We start from the raw sequence: 21,306 nt of genomic DNA, 5'->3' as shown, positions 1-21,306 counted from the left end.
TCCTGTGGGATATGCTATAGCACTGTGGGGAACCAATTTCCAGACACCAGGCCCCTGTTAACTCACCACTCTGCTTTGTTGTCCAGTACCCCGTGCTTGATACGGTTTGAAGACAGAGGAATGAATAAGAATCTGGATAAATGAAGAGTCAGTGGTAAAGTAAAATGCTAAACACAAAATCTCCCCCTTTTCCTTCAGGAATTTTAGGATTTATCTTTGAGTTAACCTCTACAACAAGCCTGTGAAGAAGATTAAAACACCCCAGATTTTCCCTAGCCAGTTCTTATTCACGGAAGAGGGAATTCTTACAAGTTTTGTGACTGGTCACAGAATAAATAAGAATATGGTACACCTACCATGGCCTTCCAAGAACATAGCAAACTTTTGAGTGAACAGTGTGTTTTGGAGAACTGAAATGATTCAGATTTGACTAATAATTTTGGCCAGAGATAACTCACAAATATCTAAAGGAAAATCAAAGTATTTAATTTTATATATATATATATATATATATATATATATATATTATGAGTTGCCAAGGAGTTGCCAGAATTTAATTAAAATCTCCCAAATGCACCATTTTGCTTTTTGCTCTCTATTTGTTAAAAACATTCAATGTGGTCAACATATGAAGGAGAAAAAAAAAAAAATCCTACTGACTGTCCATTACCTAATCTTTCAAGACCACAAGTTCTACTATTGACCTAGAGCAACCGCTCAGCTCATCACAGCAAGAGATTTCACAGCTATCAATTTACTTGACAAAAAATTCCCTTTTCTCTTCAGGTGGCTTCCTGGAATACAAAATAGAGTCAGGTGATACTGTGCTCCTCCACACAAAGCAGCTCACAAACACCTAACAAGCAGCACAGAGATGGGGCCACCACCTGCACCAGGACTTTTCACTCTTCTGACTCAGTGAGCTAAGAGCATCTGAGACTTTCACCTACAGTAAGCACAAACACGTTCACATTTTCCTGAGTAACTAGACTTATTCTTTACTCCAGAGAGATAATTACATGCTCCATAATCTAGTCAATGCTTTAAGACAATCACTTCACAGAATGAAGTGCTTTGCTTGCAATCCTGTTGCTGTTTCTGTAACAGGCTCAAAGGCTCCTTATGTACTGAAGACAGAGGCACAAAGCATCTCTCTCCCTTCAGTCCATCCACAGTGACCTGAGCATTATTTCCCTCTCCAGAGGGAATGCCAAATAATGTCAGTAGAATCAATGGAATAACTGCGGGACAAGGCTGAGTAAGAGAGCCCTGCTCTCCTTCAAACAGACCCTACATCACTGCTCGCTGGCTCCCTGCTAACCAGGGCTCTCATTCTCCTCTGCAGCACGTCTCAGGGGCTCATTTTCCCCAGAAGAAGAAGTAAGCAAAAATGCCACTAGATCAAACAGTTTTTCATGTTATCAGATTCAAAGACAGGGGAAAGTCATGACAACCTCAGCTGTAATAAAAGAGGGACAACAGTGATATGAGTATCTTTGCCTCTAATATGATAGCATGAATGTGCTATGCAATAAGCTGAAAATATGAGAGCCCCCAAACTTGAATCTCTGCCAAGCAAACAATTTCTAGTGGAATATATTTAGCTCGTTAAAGATTTAAACCCAGAAGATAATTGCAGTTACTCTTCTGCCTGACTGAAGTAGGAAGCATTTATTAATGTACAGTGACTAAATAAACTATTCCAACATAAGCCACAAAGACTTAAAGGGTTGAGGGAACAGGATAATATCCTGACTAAAAAAAGTCAACCCTGTTCCTGTGATCTAAGTGATCTGTTCCATGATAAACAGCTTATTGAGGTAGACTGGAAGAAAGAGAGCTACAAGTTATGAAAGGGAATTTGATTTGTCCCTCTGAAGGCAAAGTGGTAACTGACTAATCTGTACAAACTCTGTCACAGCTTTTACAGACCTAGTTATTTCTTGCAGGTCTCCAACTGGCAGTTGGCTTAGATTAAGTCCATGCAAGAGCTGAAGATCTGTTCCATGATAAACAGCTTATTGAGGTAGACTGGAAGAAAGAGAGCTACAAGTTATGAAAGGGAATTTGATTTGTCCCTCTGAAGGCAAAGTGGTAACTGACTAATCTGTACAAACTCTGTCACAGCTTTTACAGACCTAGTTATTTCTTGCAGGTCTCCAACTGGCAGTTGGCTTAGATTAAGCCCATGCAAGAGCTGAATTCAGACTGGCAAAGAGATGATCCATGTTGTTATTCTGTGTTCACACTTACACATTAAATCAGAGTTCAGCATGCTGCATATCTACTCTTTAAACTGTCCTAACTGAGCAGCAAAGTCCACCTGTCCTGTGTGTTTTACAAGTGTCCAGCTGTGTACAAGCTCTTTGGCAAGAGACAGGACCCAACCACCCCGTGTGCTGGTGGCGAAGAAAGGTTGCTTTTGATGTCAATATTCAGAACACTTGGAATACCCAGTGATTTTTGCTCCATTATTTTATGCTGAAGAAAACAAGCCTACAAATAGATCTACCTGCTTCAGCAATTTATGCAAAACACCTCGTTAAATAGAAGCACTTTTATTCCTAAAGAAGCCTGCTACATATCCAATGGGTAAAAGGATAAATGGCTATAATTTTTGAATACGTAAGACTACACAGAGTGGGTCTTTCATAGCTGCACAAAGTCCATAATTGAACTTCTGCCCTAAGGATAGGTTTTCCTGCAGTGTAAGTGCTTCCAGTTTCCATACGGGGGTCATGTTCTTTGTCAAGAAAGCAGAGCTTTACATCCAGTTAATCGGTGTTCCCAGCTGTCTTTTTTTGTTGTTGTTGTTGTTGGGTTTTTTCCACTGAGGCTAGTTTTCCAACAGTCATTCAAGCAAATGTGCTCATTTCCCAGTTCCCCCGCAATTCCCCACCACAGTGTAACAAAGTGCAGATTTTGCATGGCTACATTCCAGGCTTCATGGTGTTAAAATCACAGCAGCAATGGAAAAGCATGGAGTCTCAATAGTCATAATGTAGGATTTGAGCTACAGGTGACTCAGTGGTAGTCAAACAGATGCTGTATGAAAATAGAATGGTTTCTGTGTACGACTGGTTAACCCATGGAGTTAATACTTACACATGAAGATTTCCATGGTTTGCTAAGCAGCAAAAACTACTCAGTCTGAAGAAAAATCATGACCTCAGTTCTGTTCACTGTGTCTGGGTGTCCATCTCAGAACACAGTGATCATGAACAGCAAGCTCCTTCTGCCTTAATTACTTAAGGCTTTGTGTCTGGTGTCAATCAATCAAAGATAAAAAGGTAAAGACCTTTTATCCACCCAGTATTTGGATCTCTTCAGCTCAGTGATGAAACATTCACTGATTTGGGATGGATCAACAGTGGCTGACAGAGGAAAGCTTAGGCTATAGTCTGCTGCAGAACAAACTAAAAAAATTGCAAGGAAGTCAGTGGATATTATAACACAACTCCTTTATTTTCCTCAGAGAATTAATGATGAACTCTTGTGCGTGCATGTGCAATGTGAGTCCCTTGTTATCACACATAACTTATTCCAGTTACCAAACCTATTGGTTGAAGAATATCTCGGGGGAGTTCACAGTTCAGGCTGCTAAGCAACTGACCAATAAACACTCAAGACCTAAGTCTTAGGAATGATTTTACACCAACTCACTCAATTTTACCAGTAATAGCTTTGGAAGAGGCAGTACACTGCACTTGTTCTTTTTGGACTGCTCACCAATGCAGATTCAGTCCTACCTAAATAATCCTTACCACTCACTCTTCCCTCAGAAAACAACCCACCTGTTTTAGTTCACGAATGATCCCTTGATTCTTGTGATAAAAAGACATTTGACTTTTACAGCAACCCACTTCTAATCTCTTTGGTGTCTGTTCTCTGGATTTCCCCAACAGGGAAACCCACACTATTCTGTGGGCTTCCTGGTAAAAGTTGTCACTGCCTGATGAAAAAAAGCAAACATATGCTGTAATCCTAAAGGTCTAGAGCTGGATATTCAGAGCTCAGTCAGCATCTTACTGGGCCTTGTAAGGTCGTATTTTCCCCAGAAAGGTTCATTAAATTTGTGGAAGATTTGAAAACTACATTTTTTTAATCATTAGTTGGTAATCAAAAAACAAAGGTGAAATACATAATCATCAAAACACTCCTCGTGTGAACATGCCTCTCCTAAGCTGCTGTCAGACCAGCAAGCCAATAGGCTGTGCCAAGATATCTTCTCTTTGGGAGCTTGTGCCAAGATTTGGACCTTCTGATTTGCTAGCACACAAAACACCCACTCACATTCCCCCTTGCAAGAAGAGGTCAAGGAAAACCACTTGCTACCCCTATGAACTTTCAGGAAATACTTCTGAGAGGCATGTGCCCATGCCCCTTTCTGGGCTGAAACTTCACCAGACAATTTCTTACTCTTCTTGCAATTAACCTTCAGAGAGAATTATTAACTACAATCCTATGCATATGACGAATTGATCCAGATTATTAGAAACTATGTCCTTACTGCAACTCTACAGCTGTTTCTCCTCCTTAGCTGAAATCCTGACCTCCACAGCCTAGTAATGTTTCTTCACTCAAAATTAAAGGACAGCAATCTCTAACACAGACAGAGGTGATCACATTTTCTTCCTTAAGTGGAGCACTGGAAATTAAAAAGTCTCACTCATTGCTGCTCCTGAAAAATCCTGCAGAAAATCTGGCACAATACCTGTAATCTGGCACAATATCCTAAACATTAAACAAACAAACAAAAAATCAGGGTCAGCATCATCTCTGACATGAGAAGATGATAGGCTTAGATGAGGAGTTTGGGCCAGGGAAGAGAGGGAGGGGGAGGGAATCAGGTTCTCTGGGGATCTGTGCTTGGCTCCTCTTTGTACAGTGCCTGCCCTCCAAGCATGAACTCCCACCCAGCCCCACTGCCCCCCAGTCAGTAGTGTTTCATACTCACCATGTCATAAACATTCAGAATCACTGGTTCATTTGCCATTGTTGATTGCAGTAGAGGCTGGATTAAAACCTTTCAGTCCCTGCCAGATGTATGTTGATGCCCCCAGGGTATGCTTTTACCCTGAGCAAGATAGAAGAAAATGCCTCATCCTACCGTCACTGAAGGAAGGAGCATGGAGAGAGGAGGAAAGGAGGGAAATCTCACGGTTGTGTGTGTGTGTATAAAGTTGGTTGCAGGGAGGCAGAAAGGCCTGGGTTGGATTTGCTAGTTGTATAGGGCTTATTTTAGCCCTCCACGCCGTGACACATCCAAGGTTTCTTTGTAACTCTGTACTGCACCTCGGGGTCTGTAGACTCATACACCACTGTAACCAGGCACCGTCCAAGCTCATAAATCCCGATCCACAGAAGACAGATTCTGAGCCCAAATACCAGCCCTTTTCTGGCACCGTGAGCAAGGTGGGTGGCAGTGCGTGCAGGGAGATTTCTCGGCAGAGCTGAGTGCCGCTACCGCAGCTGCAGTACGCAGGAACCCGGGGCACCAAGGCACGGAGCGGGGCCGGAGCGAGCGCCGAGCTCCCCAACTCCCTCCCGCCGGGAGCCCGGAGGCACCCGGGATCTGTCCGAGGTGCTGGGCTTGTTCCTCCCGGAGCCGGGATCTGTCCGAGGTGCTGGGCTTGTTCCTCCCGGAGCCGGGATCTGTCCGTGGTGCTGGGCTTGTTCCTCCCGGAGCCGGGATCTGTCCGCGGAGCTGAGGCCGGTCCGCTTAGACACTCGGTTGAGGGTTCTCCGCCCCTGGCAGGACATGGTGAAGAGGCCGTGCCAAAGGAATTCCAGCGCGGGGCTCGGCGGTGGGAGGAAGAGGAGGAGGGGGCTGGCTGCCCCCGGGGCAGAGAGGGGATGCCGCAACCCCCATCCTGCCCACGACGTGCAGGCAGACCTGGCGTCGGCGCCGAAGTTAGAAGGCAGCTCTTCGAGGAAGATGACACGGGATTAACCGGACTGGGGCTGGAGGGAGGAAGATGCCGAGCGGGCGCTGCTTCCAGGCAGGGAACGGGGCCAGGGCTGGACACACCAGCTCTCCGTGCTCTGCTCTCCGCAGGGCCAGTCCTTATTTCGCGATCAGCTCGTCCCGAACCGGGCAGCTCCTACTGACTGACAGCCGAGGGAACCTACCCCGTCCTCTGCTGGCTGGATGAATCGCTGCACGGCACACGGTGGGAGGGCGGGGAGGGGACCAAGCGACTGGGCAGGGCGAGTAGTTTCACTTCTGGCAGCAGCCGGGTCTGGAGCTTCTTCCTGGAGCTACTTTACACTCGTGTTAGGACCGTGAAGCTCTGCAATGTCCTGCCAGCAAACACTCCCCTCTGACCTGGATGTGAGAATCAATTATAAAATGCACTGCGGTAAATTCATCTTCCTTTTGCTCCTCCTCTCTCTTTAAAGGGAGAGCAGAGTCTGTGATGGTGCTGGGAAAGAGTGCAGCTGGGAGAGGGACAAAGGAGTTCCTGCTCCCAGAGATTTGCAGTGGTGTGGAAATTAGCACTCCGACCTTAAACGTTTATACAAAACAGACTTCTGAAGCAGGAGGGAAAAAAAGCAGGGATGACCTCATCTGATTTGGAGGCATATCTGAGGCTGAGGCTCCCTGCCAGCTCACAGCCAACCAGATCTGAATGAAAATTGCAGGGAGCCCGTTACATCAGCAAAGCCCAGCATGCCTCAGCCCTGTCTTCTGCCACATGGGAACCATCCCGTCCGGAGAAGGGCCCACCTCCCTTTGTCAGGAGAGGAAGGACAAGACCATAGAGCTGCAGCCTTATAAAAGATTTGTTAAACAGTGTGCAGGAGAATTTCTAGTGGAGGCAGGCAGTAAGAAAAGGAAGTGAGTCCATGTCCTGCATAGCTAAGTGCCAGCCCAACAAAGTCAGATACAAAATTTTTCTCCAGACATTGCCAAAGGAGATGCAGAACTGCTTTGCCCTAGTATGCATTTTGAAAGTGTAAAGCCACAGCTCAAGCTTGGGCACGATGACATGCAACATGGCAGGGACTCCAGCACAGTAATTTCATCTGGACTAGTCATTCCATGGGTGGGCTGGACAATTTCACACACAAGGTACAGGGACCAGCACCCTGACTTCCCCCCTATTCCTAGCTCTCCAACCCACCAACTCAAACTGTGCCATTAACCATCCATCTCAGCAGCCTGGGTCTGAAGGAACAGTTTGTGCAGGTGGGTAAAGGTGCTTCCTCCTCCTTACCATCTCAGAGTCCAGATACTCCTCAGAGGATAGACTAAGCTCCCACTATCATTTTAAAGGCTATGGAGCAATGGAAATCTTCCTCTGCGAGAGGCTAAGCTGCATCATTCATGCCCTAACTTGTGAGACAAACCGCCTACTGAAACCCAGAGGCTCCTGCTAAACTGTCACAGATACCCTGAGACTGTGACTTTTGGATATGTGTCCTGCTCTAGAGATGGTGATATTTTAAGGAGACTTGAAAAGAGAGGGAATAGCTGATATTAGACTGATGTAATTGGGAAAGAAAAGCAGCACTACAAGGTCTTCCCATACTTACCCACATTCTTATTTGCTAAATTAACTCAAATGACTGCTGTGCTCAGAGTTCACTAAAATGAATTCGAGATTTAAATCAGATACACATTCCAGAAACAGACATCTATAAATACTTAGGATTTGGGAAAGGTGACAGGCAGCCACAAACTTTGATGCTTTTTCATGTAAACATTTTAAAATTAATCACCTAGGGAAAAAAAAATAAGATGACCATAATTCCCTAAACTTTAGAGACAGAAGAAGGTGGAAATTAAAACCCAAACTTATCTTTAAACTAATCATATTGCTTCAAGAGATCAAAGCCAGTCTAAATGTGCATTTGTTATTTAAAGGACTTTTGCTGTAGGAGAGACAGTAAATATCACTTGCACACTAAGAACTGGATTCTCTCCCTCTAACTTGAAACAACTGGGAGACCAACATTACAAATGTCATTGCTTCAGGCTCCCTTTTCTGCCCCTTCACAGAAAGAAGTTGTTCCACATTGCGACTTAGCCTTATCAGTGTTTCAGTGATCCTTTGAAAATTCCTTTTTTTACCCTGTTCTATTCTAGACAACTTACTCTAGCTCCAGATAGAAAGGATCAATCTGAATTCAAAGAGTTGTTTTACAGTCACATAAACTCTTCTCAAGGCTTGGTTTGCTTTGAGCTGTGTTGAAGTGTTTCATCAACAGCTCAGGCTGATACCAGTTGAGAAAGTGAACGTCTCTATTTCAGGAGCATGACTATAATCCCACAGATAGCCTCGCTGCCTGCAGGCACCAGAGCCCATATCTTGTGTTGTAAAAACATTACAATATAAATTAATTGCAGATACAGAGGAAAGGGAGATTCTTCTTACTCATTAGAGCAGCTGGAACTAGAGCTCTGGGTTGTGTTTTGAATTCCTCTTTTAAGCACTTATGCTGGTTTTAGGACAAAGCACGCACATTTTTTCCATACGTACACTAAAGCTAGACAGCATCTTCATTCACATTTAAGCAGCCTGTTGCAAGCCCAAATTTTCTCATATTTCTAGCACTCCATTTAAAGGGATTCACATATTTGAGTTCATCTGTCGTCATGCCCCCTTATTATTACGGTATAAGCATGCATGCACCCTCAAGGATCAGTGTCTAGAGGAGACAAGGTGTGTTCTTTGACTAAGAAAGAGGTGAAAAGGTTAAAAGGAAATTAGTGCTGCTGCCCAACATGGACTGAAAAAACAAGAATCAGATATAACCTTAAGGAATTACCTGGGACATTAAGCAAAGCAGTCAGTAGCCAAGAACTTCACCCACCTCCTCCAGGTCCCAGTCACAAAAGTGGCATTGCTGGACACTGTAAACAGAGCTGAGACATTCCACTTCAAGCAAGAACAAAAGAACAACAGTGCATCAGAGAAATAACAGCTGCATTAGAGGTGATGGCCTATCTGTGAGTTTGTCTACTTGTGTTGCTATTCAGGAATTCTAGTTTAAATTAACACCTTTCCTTTATCTACCCTCATGCACTTTTAAAGGCCCAGAAGCAACCCAGCAGACAATGGGGCTTTCAAGCATGTTTCACAGCAGGGCTGCCCAGTTTAAATTTCAAGACACTTAATGGTCTTCTCTCCACATCAGGTACACCACCTCTGGCTGTCCATTATATTTTTTTGACAACTTGTCATTTTGAATTGTATTAAGTGCTTCTACGTATGTCAAGTTGTCATTATTATCCCATTCTGAGTACATTAGTCAAGAGTATCCTTTTTAAAGAAAACATAAAATGGCTGTTGAAAAACTAGTATTTTTTCAGATCCTTGAGAAGGGTGGAAGGTATGCGAGAATGAAAAGGGAGTTGCAATTCCTGCCTTCCATCTATCGGAATAAATCATCCCATGGACAGATGCTGGAGCTTTGTAACCTTATTCTGGGAGTATGAGAGAAAGTATTTTGATTAAGGCACCTGAAGGAGTTTAATCTCACTTCTAACTGAGTCACTTCCATATACCAAGGATCTGACTGATTCTGGTCAAACCTGACTACAGGCTATAGGAAAAAATGGGGAGAAAAAATCAGCACAGGATGCCAGCAATGTGCTTTTTCCTTGTGTAAGGTAGCATGTGGAATATTTAACTCCTTATTGCACCACAAAGGGAAAGAACACTCAAATTACTTCAATAATTTAGAAGATTTCATCCAAGACTGCAGGGATTTGTAGCTCAAAGCTAGGTATGTGTTAGTAGAAGGGGGAAACAAAGTTAATATTTGCATTGAGTTCCTCATTGAATCATTGATTTTATCAATGATAAAATTTCATTTTTTCATAACGTTTCATCTCCCTTCTCATTGCAACTACACTTCACAGCTTTTTAATATAAAGCTCTTTGTCAGGAAGCAGTGAAGGTTGATAGCTCCTAACATGACTGACAGGGCAGGGTCTCTGTCCTGTCCAGGTCTCTGTCCTACAGGTTTCTGCCTACAGCAGAGCAGAGCTGGAGACCAGGATCCCATCTACGTCACAGAGGCAGGGACTTATGGCCCCCGGCTGGGCTAAAATGGTGCTCCTGGCCCATGGAGAGGCCCCAGGGGAGAACAGGACTATCTCCTCTGTTTACATAAGGCAACATTCAACTGAGAGCCAAGCAATGTACACAGAGACTTTCAACCCGGAAACTAGGATGAAAATGCCGAACATTCCTGTTCATTCTTATTCTAAGGATTAGGGAAGTAGTTGTTGTCGTTATTGCTATTAAAAATTCACAGCACAAACTATCATGGGTCAAAAGGAGCCAATGGATACAATTAAAAGGGACAGTACATAGTAATTTGTGCTGTATTTCTGGGAACCAAAGCAGGCTTAGTTTCAGTGTTTTTTTCCACATCTTATTTATTTGCATGATGTTATAATAATGTTTAGAAGCTGTGGTAGGGGGCAGGGACCCATGCACTGGACACTGTATGAACACAGAGGAGTGGAGTGCACCTACTCAGTGAAAAGTGGTAATTAAAGAGATGTGACAGGTGAATGACAAGAGAAAAGATACATCATTAACCTCATGTCACAGAGGTATGGGAAAGCAAAGTGATCAGACTTCAGCCAAACAGCATAATCTGCTGTATAGTCAGGACCGAAGAGAACTGAAATGAGGTGCAATGCCACACTTGTAAAGAAGATAGGAATAGGTAGCATAAGATGCAACCCAAAAACCTGGAGTTTGCTTAACCCTGAATGTGCCTAAGCTGCCTCCCTCTTGCACCAGGACAATATTTGTTCTATTGCTGAGCCTGCCCAGAGCTACCCCAGCTGAGGCACAGCGGTTCTTCACTCCTGCTGCAGTCTGACAGAGACACAGGAATCAGCACGGTGGCATGTAATACCCCAGAACACTTAATCTGCCTGATGGGCTCTGATGCATCCTACTGTGTTGAAAACAGAATCTTGAAAAAAAGGCCATGCTTCTTCAAAACCACCCTGTTGGGGCCATTGAATGCCTTTTATATAATCACCTGTTAGATTAGAGGGAATTGGAAATCTAGTCTTATGTTCTTCCAATGCCTTACGTCCTTCTTGCTCACTACACAACAAAGGATTCAAGAGACCTGGGCTCCATTCCCAAAGTATTTTATGCATTTAAAAATGGGTGAAGACAGCTGACAGAAAAGAAGACAGAAGTTCCAGCATTTGTTCCTAGACATATTCCCCAGCTACTAAGTGACACTGTTCCAGCACTCCCAAGCTGTCTATTGATAAGTGCCCAGGGTCTCTTTCTCAGTCAAGCTATCATATTCTGCAGAAAAATGACCAAAGCTAGTGGTACAGGATATTTATTAAAGAGATGTATACACTCATCACACCTTATTCACAGAATTCAGGTATTCCTTTTTATATATCAAAAACTCTCTTTGCAGTCCTTTCATAGAACCTGAACCTTTATAAACAAAATAAAGAAATCACAAAATGTATTGAAAGGTGTTTCAAAATTGGTCTTAATTTTTAAGTTTTCTGTTACTTTTATAAATGGTGTGTTCTAAGTAGAGTAAAATACAACTTTCAAGAGCTAGTCTTTACAGCTTGTTAATAATGTTTAATAATTACAGGTGCTCCACTGTCCTCTTTAATTGTATGAATTCCCTTACAAATCACTGTGCTTGGTTGCTGGGGCTTTTTTCACAATACTAGAATGTAATTCCCTTTCCTTGTTTTACTCGCTGTTCACGTTGGATGATTAGCCAGCACATACAATAGAATGCTGCCATTCTCTGGGACTTTATAGCATTCCAAAAATACAAGGAACCATTTAGCTTCCTGAACCAAACACCACAGCCAACAGACAGCAAGTGCACCCACAAGTGCCTTTTGATAGTTTCAATACTACTATTACCACCACACCACTATGATCAGCTTTAGCTGGCTGATTTTTTTTTTACCAGTTTTAACCCTTTGCTTAAAAACCCCTGTAATTTTTAAAGAATGAGCTATCAATCTATGCCTAAGCAAAAAGGGTAGCTCTCTAACTCCCCAGGAGTACCTCATCTCTTGTTTGGTTTGGTACAGAGATTGGGCAGCTCATTCCCTCAGAAAAGCAAGAAGGTATGGGTTTAGTGTTAGACCTTTAAGTTGATTCATTTGATGTCTGAATCTGGATAGCTTTTTACAGCTTTACAAGCCTTAGTGATAGGTTTTGTTTAACCCAATAAATTCTGTAAGACATGCCCAGAGCACTCTAACAGGCCCCTTCATGAAATCCATGTGAGCAAACAGGCTGTGCCTAACCATAACCAAGACATGTGTGCACTTCTCAAATGACTCAGTCAAGCCAAAACCCACTGCAGTGCCTTCTCAAACAAAACTCATATATAAAAGCATCATTAAACAGTGAAGGAAAGTCTGCTGATAAAGAAGAAAACCCAGTAGGATTTGGAGATGAAACTCAGTAGTTTTTTTCCTCTCATTACTCCCACCCTCAAATTATCACATAAGCCTTTTGTGGCACACATTCTAGATACCGGTGGTTTTGAGCACTGTTATAGTGTAAGCTGAAATCCATAGCAAAGAAAATCAGTAATAGTGTCCCATCCCATCCCACCTACACTCATTGAGCTTAGTCCATGGTCTTACTTGGCAATGGCAAATGAGCCTGCTGCACAAAGGCAGCCTTTGTGTGGCAGTGCACATTTTCCATTTTCTGCCTGTTCTTGTTGGCATCATGAGAGTGGCCCCATGCTTAGTCACCGTTTGCAGATTTTCACAAAGGACCTATCTGCTAATCTCTCACAAGTCTAAATGAAGGGAGATTCTGTTTAACTGTGCCAAAGCAAAAAGCTGTGTTTGTTTCTACAGAGCTACTGAAACCCAAAGCTTCAGATTAAATACATTTGTTATTTAGGAAGACTGAAGCTATCACAGATGTCATGGGAATGTATTGGTCAGAAACTGATTATTTCCCCATCTTCCATTTATCACCAATCCTGTAACATAAGTCAGATCATCATCCGAACAGCAAAAAAATGAGAACCCAGCCACCCAAAAGGTGAGGAGAAATAATTCTGTCTTGCAACAGTGATGAAGAAGGTTCAACTGGAGGTAGGGCAGAGAGGCTGGGAGAAGCATAAAGGCCTCTTGCAAAGCTGGTGGAGTTCATGGACGTAAGGACATGTTTCTTATCCTTCAGTAACCTAATTCATCCTGACAGATTTTGGAATGCTGTTCCTACCCTGCATCCTCACTAATGTCTCAGTCTCTTCCTGCAGTTCCAGGACCATGGCCTTCCATGAAACACAGTCAAATGGCTATGCTGCAGTAGCCACCCTCCAAACCCAAGCACACCAACTTCCTTTCACCCAGTAAAGAATCAGGGAAGAAGGAGGAATGGGAGAGAAGCAGTCCTGGGTCCTGAAGGCATGCATGGAGAGGGTAGGTATCAGTGTCTTGGTTCCCATTTCCCAGGGCCATTTTTCTCCCCAGCAATCTGCCCTGTGACCCACCCAAGGACAGAAGACAAATCTACTTTACTTCTTCAGGTGGCAGAGATAATATCAGCATTCCAGCAAAACTACATTTGCTGCCTTGATTACCCTGCATATTTTTAACTCATGAATGCTATGAAATGCCACAAAGCACTACTGGTATGTCACTAACCACTCCAACTTCACCACAGAGATGGCAGCTCCTGACAGGACTACTATCAATAGTCTCTGAATCATTTTAAGATGAATCAGACTGTTCAAAAATTTATAATAGTCATGCACCAGCTTTCTGCTTCCTTACAAATTATGAGTAATACTTGCATTGAACAAGGAACTAACATTTTGAAGAAAAATAATCTCTAATTCTTCCTGTTTTTTCTTCCACTGGCTAATATCAGGGCAACAATTTTCAGACTGCTGATTAAAATCTTTTGATGAGAAGTTATCTTTAAATGATAGGGAGGGGGAAGATCGTTACATGAATGTTTTCCAAGTATTTTTTATCTTTCTAAATATTCCTGCCATATTACCTGCTCCCCAGAGGATGAGGAGGCTAGGTGGCACTGCAGACTAATGGACTAGCTTATTATAGGAATTAATTAAGTGAATTTGGTGATCTTCTCAACCAGTTCCATCGCTAACAGAGATTTCTTCAACCCTCAATCACAGAAGAAATTGAAGGCAATGGGCCTAAGCACATAATTTTGTAAGGTCAGTGCTGGAATGAACAGCCAATGGGAGAGAACCCACTGCTCATCGCTTCACTTGACGTAACGGAGTAAGGATACAAAAAAGGATATAAAAATACTGCTTCAGTCAATATTGCTTCAGACATATATCAGAGTTTGCCTGTTCTGCCAGGTCCTCATATAAGGATCATGAACACTAAAGAACACACACTCCCACCTACAGCCATAACCTAACCTAACAGAGAGAGTGATATTTCCTTCTTTTTGGTAAAAATATATCCTAATAAAAAATTAAATAAAGTTAAAATAAAATAAAATAATAGAGTGGTTTTTTTTCCTATGTTGCCTGCTTTGCCTAAGAAGTACGCCAGTATCAGAGGACTATCTATGTTCTTATTAAGAAAAAATATGTTATCAGTAAAGGTGTTATGTACATATCATCCTGCTGGCTCAAAAAAATATACACGACAGTGTATTTCCACCAACAAAGCAAAAACTCCAAAGCAGGCTTGCTCCTCCCTGTGCTTTTCTCTGTCAGCATCACTTCCAACCCCTTCTGTCTGTCACACCTGCTCCACACACACACACAAACATATCTTCAGTGTATCTTCAGTTCTCTACATTTTCAGACTTCCCCAGACCACATACTTTAGTCTTGTTCAAGCCCCTTCCTAGAATCTACTGCCTGTTGATTCCACACTCTTATTCTGGTTATTTTATTCCAGAAAGATATTCCATTTATCTTTCTGCATCTTGAAAAAACACACAGTGTCTGCCTTGCTGTTAATGGCATCTTTGCACAGCAGTAATCACATTCACCTTTTGTAACAACAACAATTCTCATGTATAAAAGAACAGCAAGGAAGAATCTCCAGCTCTGAATTAGGGTGAAGATTTTAGTTTAAAGGACAGGTGTTTTCAGAATAGAAGCTCCTACACGATTATTACTTAGAAAATGACTCCTTATTGAAAAGCAAAAAACAGTCTTAGTGGTATTCTAACTGAGGTAAATACAAGTCACAGCACTGGGGGACAATAATAGCTCAAGACAGAAAAAATCCTCCAGCTTCTCAGATTTGACACATCTACTTCTCTAGTGTAATTATTCTTTCCTGCTTTATGACTAATATTTTGATTGACATGTGTTAAATCTCATGTCATAAAATGCCTCACAATGGATGAGGATTGTACCTTTCAGCCTCCACTAGACCTTGTCTAAAGAACCTGAAAATTTAAATTATGCCATCTGCTCTTTCATCTGCTCCAATAGGATAATGCTGTGATCCTTAAAGCACATCACACCTGCTGCCTTGATTTCATATGCACTGTTGTTGCAATGACACCGAATGTTTAGTAAAAACTTAGCATCATTGCACTTAAAGAGATAAAATGGTTGCCCTTGAGCTAAAGTTCCAAAGATACCAGTTATAACCCAGACTGCACTTGTGTCCTTCATGTGTCTTACTGGAGCAGAAGGGTACTAACCTCCTCCTTAGCCCTCTCCCTTTCTCCTGTCCTGTCACAGAGAGTGGTGAATTCCCATACCAGCATCTCTCTTCCTAACTCCTGATGCCACCCACAAGATGTGGGGAATGTCAGAAGGGGCAAGAAGTGTGCAAGGAGAAATAGCCTCTACATATTACCCCTATACCAGCATCACTGTCCTTTCTCACCAACAGGATGAGAAAATAACTTCTGTTTTCTACTCCTATCTAATTTCCTCCTAGTTTCCTCTTGCCACAGAAGACATCTTTGAGTCCAAGAGGAAATACTGGCCAAAGAGCTAAAGCTGTTAAGATGATTTCAGCATCTCCTCTACAAGGCCAGAGGGCAGTCCTTCTGCTTCTGTAACCCTGAAACAGCCAGAAGAGGGAGATGATGTACAGAGAAGTTGATGGGAAAAGGGGGAAGGAGAGGGGGAAAAAGTCAGAGGCAGCAGCTGAAAACTGACCCTTGTTGAACCCATCCATACCAGGCTCAGCTTCTTATCTGTTCCCAGTCTCTGTTTTGATTTGCACTATCAGCTCTGCTTAGTCCTTACTATCTATTATTTGATGAAGGGTAGGGAACTAACTGGGCTGCTGGCAGAATTTACTTTTGTTTTTAGAAGTGATAAAAAAATTGGTGAGAAAATAAACTGGGTTGTAAATCAATTGAGTTGAATGGGCAGTCCTTGTTGATCTAGAAACCAAGTATGTCAAAGTAGCCATGGAAATAGCAACTGCTTCTGGAACTCTTCAAAGCTCAGTTATAGCACTGCAGCAACAGCACCTGTGTTCTTTGTGAAACAGACCCAAATGGTGTGTCCTATACATTTTCTGCTCTCTGTTAAATAAGAAAGCTGAAAATGGCTGTCAGGAAGCAGCAGCCCATCACAAACTCTTTTTTGCTTAGATGTACCAAGGCAGCAAATGAGAACTACATCACATTAGCACCACCATCAGAGCACCTTGGCTGGCAGACACACCAGCCTGCTCATGTCTGGGACACAATTCCAAGTGGGAAACAACCAGGCCTGCAATTAATCTATTTATACCAAAGGGAAACTTTACTATCCGAGTGAAAATGGAGAGAGAGTTCTCCCAGTGCCCAAGCAGCAGAAGTAAGCTAAGCAAGGCTCTGCTGTAACACAAGGGCATGCTTCTGACATAGAAGGAACTATAGAATGACGAAGCCAAGGGTATGGCTTCACCAAAAGGAAAACAAAAGAAAAGGAAAACAATTTTAAAAGACACAATGTGAAGATATGCTGAAATGGGTGGTAGAGGGTAATGAAGGAGAAACATGTGATTAAGATTCATCAGGCCTCCCCCATCCTGTCTTAAAATTACCATCTGAAATGCTCTGGAGGCCCCTCTGGGATGGCAGAGACTGTACCAATTTCTGAACACAAGGATTCAGAATAATAGGTCAGACATATCACCAGAGAATGAGGAATAGGGCAGTCAGTCAATGAATGGGTTTAATACAACATAGAAGCTGAAACTAACTGAAGGGTTAAGTTACAGGTATAGAGTTTTATTATCCCCAAAGGAACATGGATTATTAGAATGGAAAAGCAAAGTCTAATGAAACTAAAAATACTGGCAAGGACATTTTTCCACAAAGGTACTCAGGCTTTCTTGAAATATATATGCAAATAGATGTATATCCACATGTACATATAGAATCATATGGACACATAGAATCATATGTATATATACAAATAACAAACATTTGCCTAGAGTTCAGTTCACTGTTATTCTCTATATAATACTTTGCTAGAATTCCTTTGCTCATTGCCCTGAGTGTCTCCCTGGAATATGGAGAAGAAAGGAATTTGCTTCTTTTGGTAAATCCCACTGAGACTGCATGAGAATAAAACATTTCCTGGAAAAGGAGAACAAACAAACAAGGACAGGATCCCAAACAACCAGCCTTTTGGATGAAAAAGACAGTTTTTACTAAAAACACATAGCAGTAGAAAAACTCGCAACTCGTTGCAAAATGGAATTCCAGCAGGAGATCAACATTTCTCCTTCCCCAGATTAAAAGCATCCTAACTTCACCAAGCATTAAGGCCTCAATGAATTAATCCTTAGAAATTCAAGCAGAACAACTCTCCCTTTAGCTACCAAGTCACACACACCCACATCACCCACTCAGAGAGACATCATGCTAATAATGCAGGGCTGTTGGCTGTATTTTGTATTCTGGCCATACTCCAGAGGGGCTCTTGAAATCTTGCTATGCTGACGGAATTCAGCTTGGCCTCATCTGCAGCTGTTAGAGAGATCCCAAATGGAATCAGATACAGGTCAGTGTTTTCCATTATATTGAAGTGCACTGCTTTTGAAATCTCTATGTTAATCATATCCTTTGTACCTGGTATGAGAAGAGAAATTCAGATGCTAGATTCTAAAAACTGTAGGTTTGAATGAAATTTCTTTAAATCTGCTTAGTGGCATCTCCTGTCCCTGCCACTCAGTTAAACTTATCCAACCCAGAAATGCAACCTGACCCCAGCAGCTGAGGGACAGTCAACAATATCCTTTGGTCCAGTTCAGCTGTGTTACTGCCAAGTACACTTGTGTCAACTCAGAACACCTGTACTATCCATCTATGAAACCCACTGCTAACAGAAAGGAGACTCTCACGTGTGAGGTCTTTCAGATATCCATAGGGTGTGTAACAGCAGAGAAATAACCCTACTTTCCATTCCAACAGCAGTTTCATCAGGGCTATGTCCCCATCTCCCTTGTACTTACTTTACTCCAACACTCATCCCCGGTGAAAGATAAGCCTACCTCCCTGGGACTACAATGCAAGAGGGAATCAATCATTTCTGTAGGAACTAAAGAATCACAACAGAATGTAATCTGAAGAGCTCCCTGTAAATTGCCCTGTTTACATCATCACAGCTCTAGAATCTGTGAGGGAGGCAGTATCCAGAAAGAAGCAAATAGGAAACAGTTAAAAACAGAAAGTGGAAATAGCTCAAAACCACCATCCAGCAGAGTTCCCAAGTTTACAGAGGCTGGCTAAGGACCACGACAGCACAGAAATGGCAGTCAGTGGCTGTAAGTAGAGCAGGTAGGCAAGAGATGAGGATTTAGGAGAAAGAGACAAAATAGAGAGCTATGGAAAACAAGGGGCAGCTATCAGAGGCATGCTTCACATGCGCACAATGGCATCTCCAACCACTTGGGACTGCTAGGGACAATACTTGTACAGGTGCTTACCACACCTTGCAGCTCTACTTTTCCTTGATGTGTGTTCTACTGGAACAGTTATAGAGTCAAAATTCTTTGGTAATCTCATATTTAGATTTACTCAACAAGGGTCATACCCTATCCAGTGTCTGACTTGTTCAGGTCAATCTATAAGAAATTAATACCTTTGCTCTCATTCATACCAATGCTGTCCTTCCAGCATGCTGGCCCAAACCACACTTTTCTCCTTCCTGCAGAGTCAGTAAAACACTTGCAATACACAGGTCTTAAAGTTATGATGGTCCTTATACCTGGAATCTCCCAGTCTCACTGAGTTACTTTAGTTTCTCAGGTGAAGAGAGAACATGCATAGGCTCAACAAGAAACATTCTGGTTTGGGTTTCTGATGGATACAACATACCTCCTGGAGGGTGCTCCACTATCAGTGCTGCAAACATGATGCTGTTTCAATCATCTTCCTATTTCCCCTTGAACCAGCTCACATTCACACAGACACTGCATGGGAAGAATAGCACCCACTTTTGAGCAAAGTTTGCAGACTGGAGCTGTTGCAGCTCAGAAGTAGAGGGGGGGACACTTCACTCCACTCTCAAAAGTCAGCACCGAGGACGTTAGATTTATCCCCAGAATAAGCTCTCTGCACTGACAGAAGTGAGAGGTTAAAAGAGACCAGATGAAAACTCTACAGGGAGCCATTTCAGAGCCAAATCTTCTAGGAAAGCTTTTGCCTTTCTCAGAGAAGCCCTGGAAGATCAGGAGAAATAAGCTTATCATCAGATGTCCTTTGCTTAGCCTGAATGTCAGAATGTTTCTGTTTGCTGGAAAAAGGCCAGGCCAGAGCTCTGAGCATTGGTGGGAGAAACCTGCTCCTACTCAGGCAGGGAGACAAACCCAGCAAGAGGAGAGGACATGGCCATAAACATTTTTCCTTATGGCAACTCAGTTCTAACCCAGCTCACATTGCACCTCCAAATTGCAGAGGTGATAGATATGTTCTGCTTACTGCTTACTAGAAGAGTGCCAGAGAAAGGAATCACTGATTCTTTCTTCCTTCTCCATTATCCTAGAAAATGCTATTTACCTAAATGAGGAGGAGGCATTCAGCCACACGAGACAGCTACAGGATGGGTACACCCAACTGAGCAATGCAGAGTATGTATAAAACAGAAGCCTGCCTCCTGAATAAGCCTACCTGCCAAACAAAATGTCTTTTTCCAACACATGGTGCCTTTGACATTTGCCTTCAGTCATGAGGAGACTTGCAATTCATAAGTGCCATAACCATATATAATTCATCAGCTGTCTCCACAGAACTGAAAAATAAATCACATTAAAACCATCATCTGTTTTAAAGATGCTTATTAACATGTTATTCAATGTGCCAAATTAATTTTGCTTTGTGTAGTTAAATGATTCCTTTTTCTAGGATTTTTGTTTTTGAAAGCACTTTGGCTTAAAATTAATTACACTTTAAAAGGGACTTCCTGCTCAGAGCACCACAGAAAATTAATTCATTACTTCTTCACTGCCACATGGTAACAGGCAGCCCAGGCCCTGCTTCCTCCACCCTTCCAACCCCAGAGTGCTGAAATGGCTCCAATTCCTTTTGCTCTAGATGGCTGGGTACCAAGATCCAAGGACCGCAGGTGTCATCAGCATTGGATGGCCATTCCATCCTAGGAGAGGAATAAGAGATCCCAGGAGTAGAAGCTAGCAGGGGTCAAAGAAAGGCTTTTAGCATCTCAGTGCAAGAGGCAGCAGTGGCAGTATTCTGGGATGCCCCAGCACTAAAAGTTACAGTAGTGACTCTAGAAGAGCTGTTCTATTGACACTTGCCATCATATACAGCTCGACACACGCTGAGCTGGCCATACCCACTGCTGCTTACAGCAGTTGTGTTTATAGCTGCAACCTGGATGGTATTTTAGGATTAAATCCAAAGTCTGCCACCAAACACAGACCCAGACACACATGCTCATACCTTACATGTCTAAATGTTGACTTTTGAATAGCTCTCAAACACGTGGGTTTTGTAGGTAGTTCATATATAATACCAGCATGCAGAAGTCCAGATATTTAAGATGTACCTCTGCAGGGGATGCTTAGAAACATAAAGCTGAGTGCATGAAAATGGAGATGAAGCAGTTGTCAGCCAGAAGTGACAGCCTTGAAATACTATCACTCCTGTTTAACTTCCATCAAAAATGACAGGATAAAGTGGCTCTCACAACTGTGGTGCTGTGAGAAGGAAGCACTACCAGTATAGGTATTTCCAAAGAGACAACAACAGTCTGAAGAGGAACTCATTATCAAATTTCTGTAGCTCTACTCCACTTAATTAAAATACTTTTAGTAATTAGGGAACCCCACTGGCTTTCCTCCTGTCTACCTCCAAATCCTCCTTCCTCCTTGAAATTCAAATTTGAACTGCC

General features: G+C 42.5%; 1 protein-coding gene across 1 annotated transcript in view; it reads right to left on the bottom strand.

The window, feature by feature from the left end:
- Nucleotides 1-5,098, bottom strand: part of LOC102112925 (deubiquitinase DESI2-like) — a 51,702-nt gene extending 46,604 nt beyond the window's left edge. Inside the window, exon 1 of the mRNA XM_005522534.3 lies at nt 4,958-5,098. Coding sequence (XP_005522591.1) covers nt 4,958-4,996 — 39 coding nt within the window. The 5' untranslated portion in view covers nt 4,997-5,098. The remainder of the gene's footprint in view (nt 1-4,957) is intronic.
- Between the last annotated feature and the right edge of the window lie 16,208 nt (nt 5,099-21,306).

The sequence above is a fragment of the Pseudopodoces humilis genome, chromosome 7, assembly GCF_049639895.1.
Source record: "Pseudopodoces humilis isolate 2021_Gansu_Grassland_sample_001 chromosome 7, ASM4963989v1, whole genome shotgun sequence".
NCBI lineage: Eukaryota > Metazoa > Chordata > Aves > Passeriformes > Paridae > Pseudopodoces > Pseudopodoces humilis.
The sequence above is the reverse complement of the archived record's forward strand: the minus strand, read 5'-3'. Positions and strand labels throughout refer to the sequence as shown.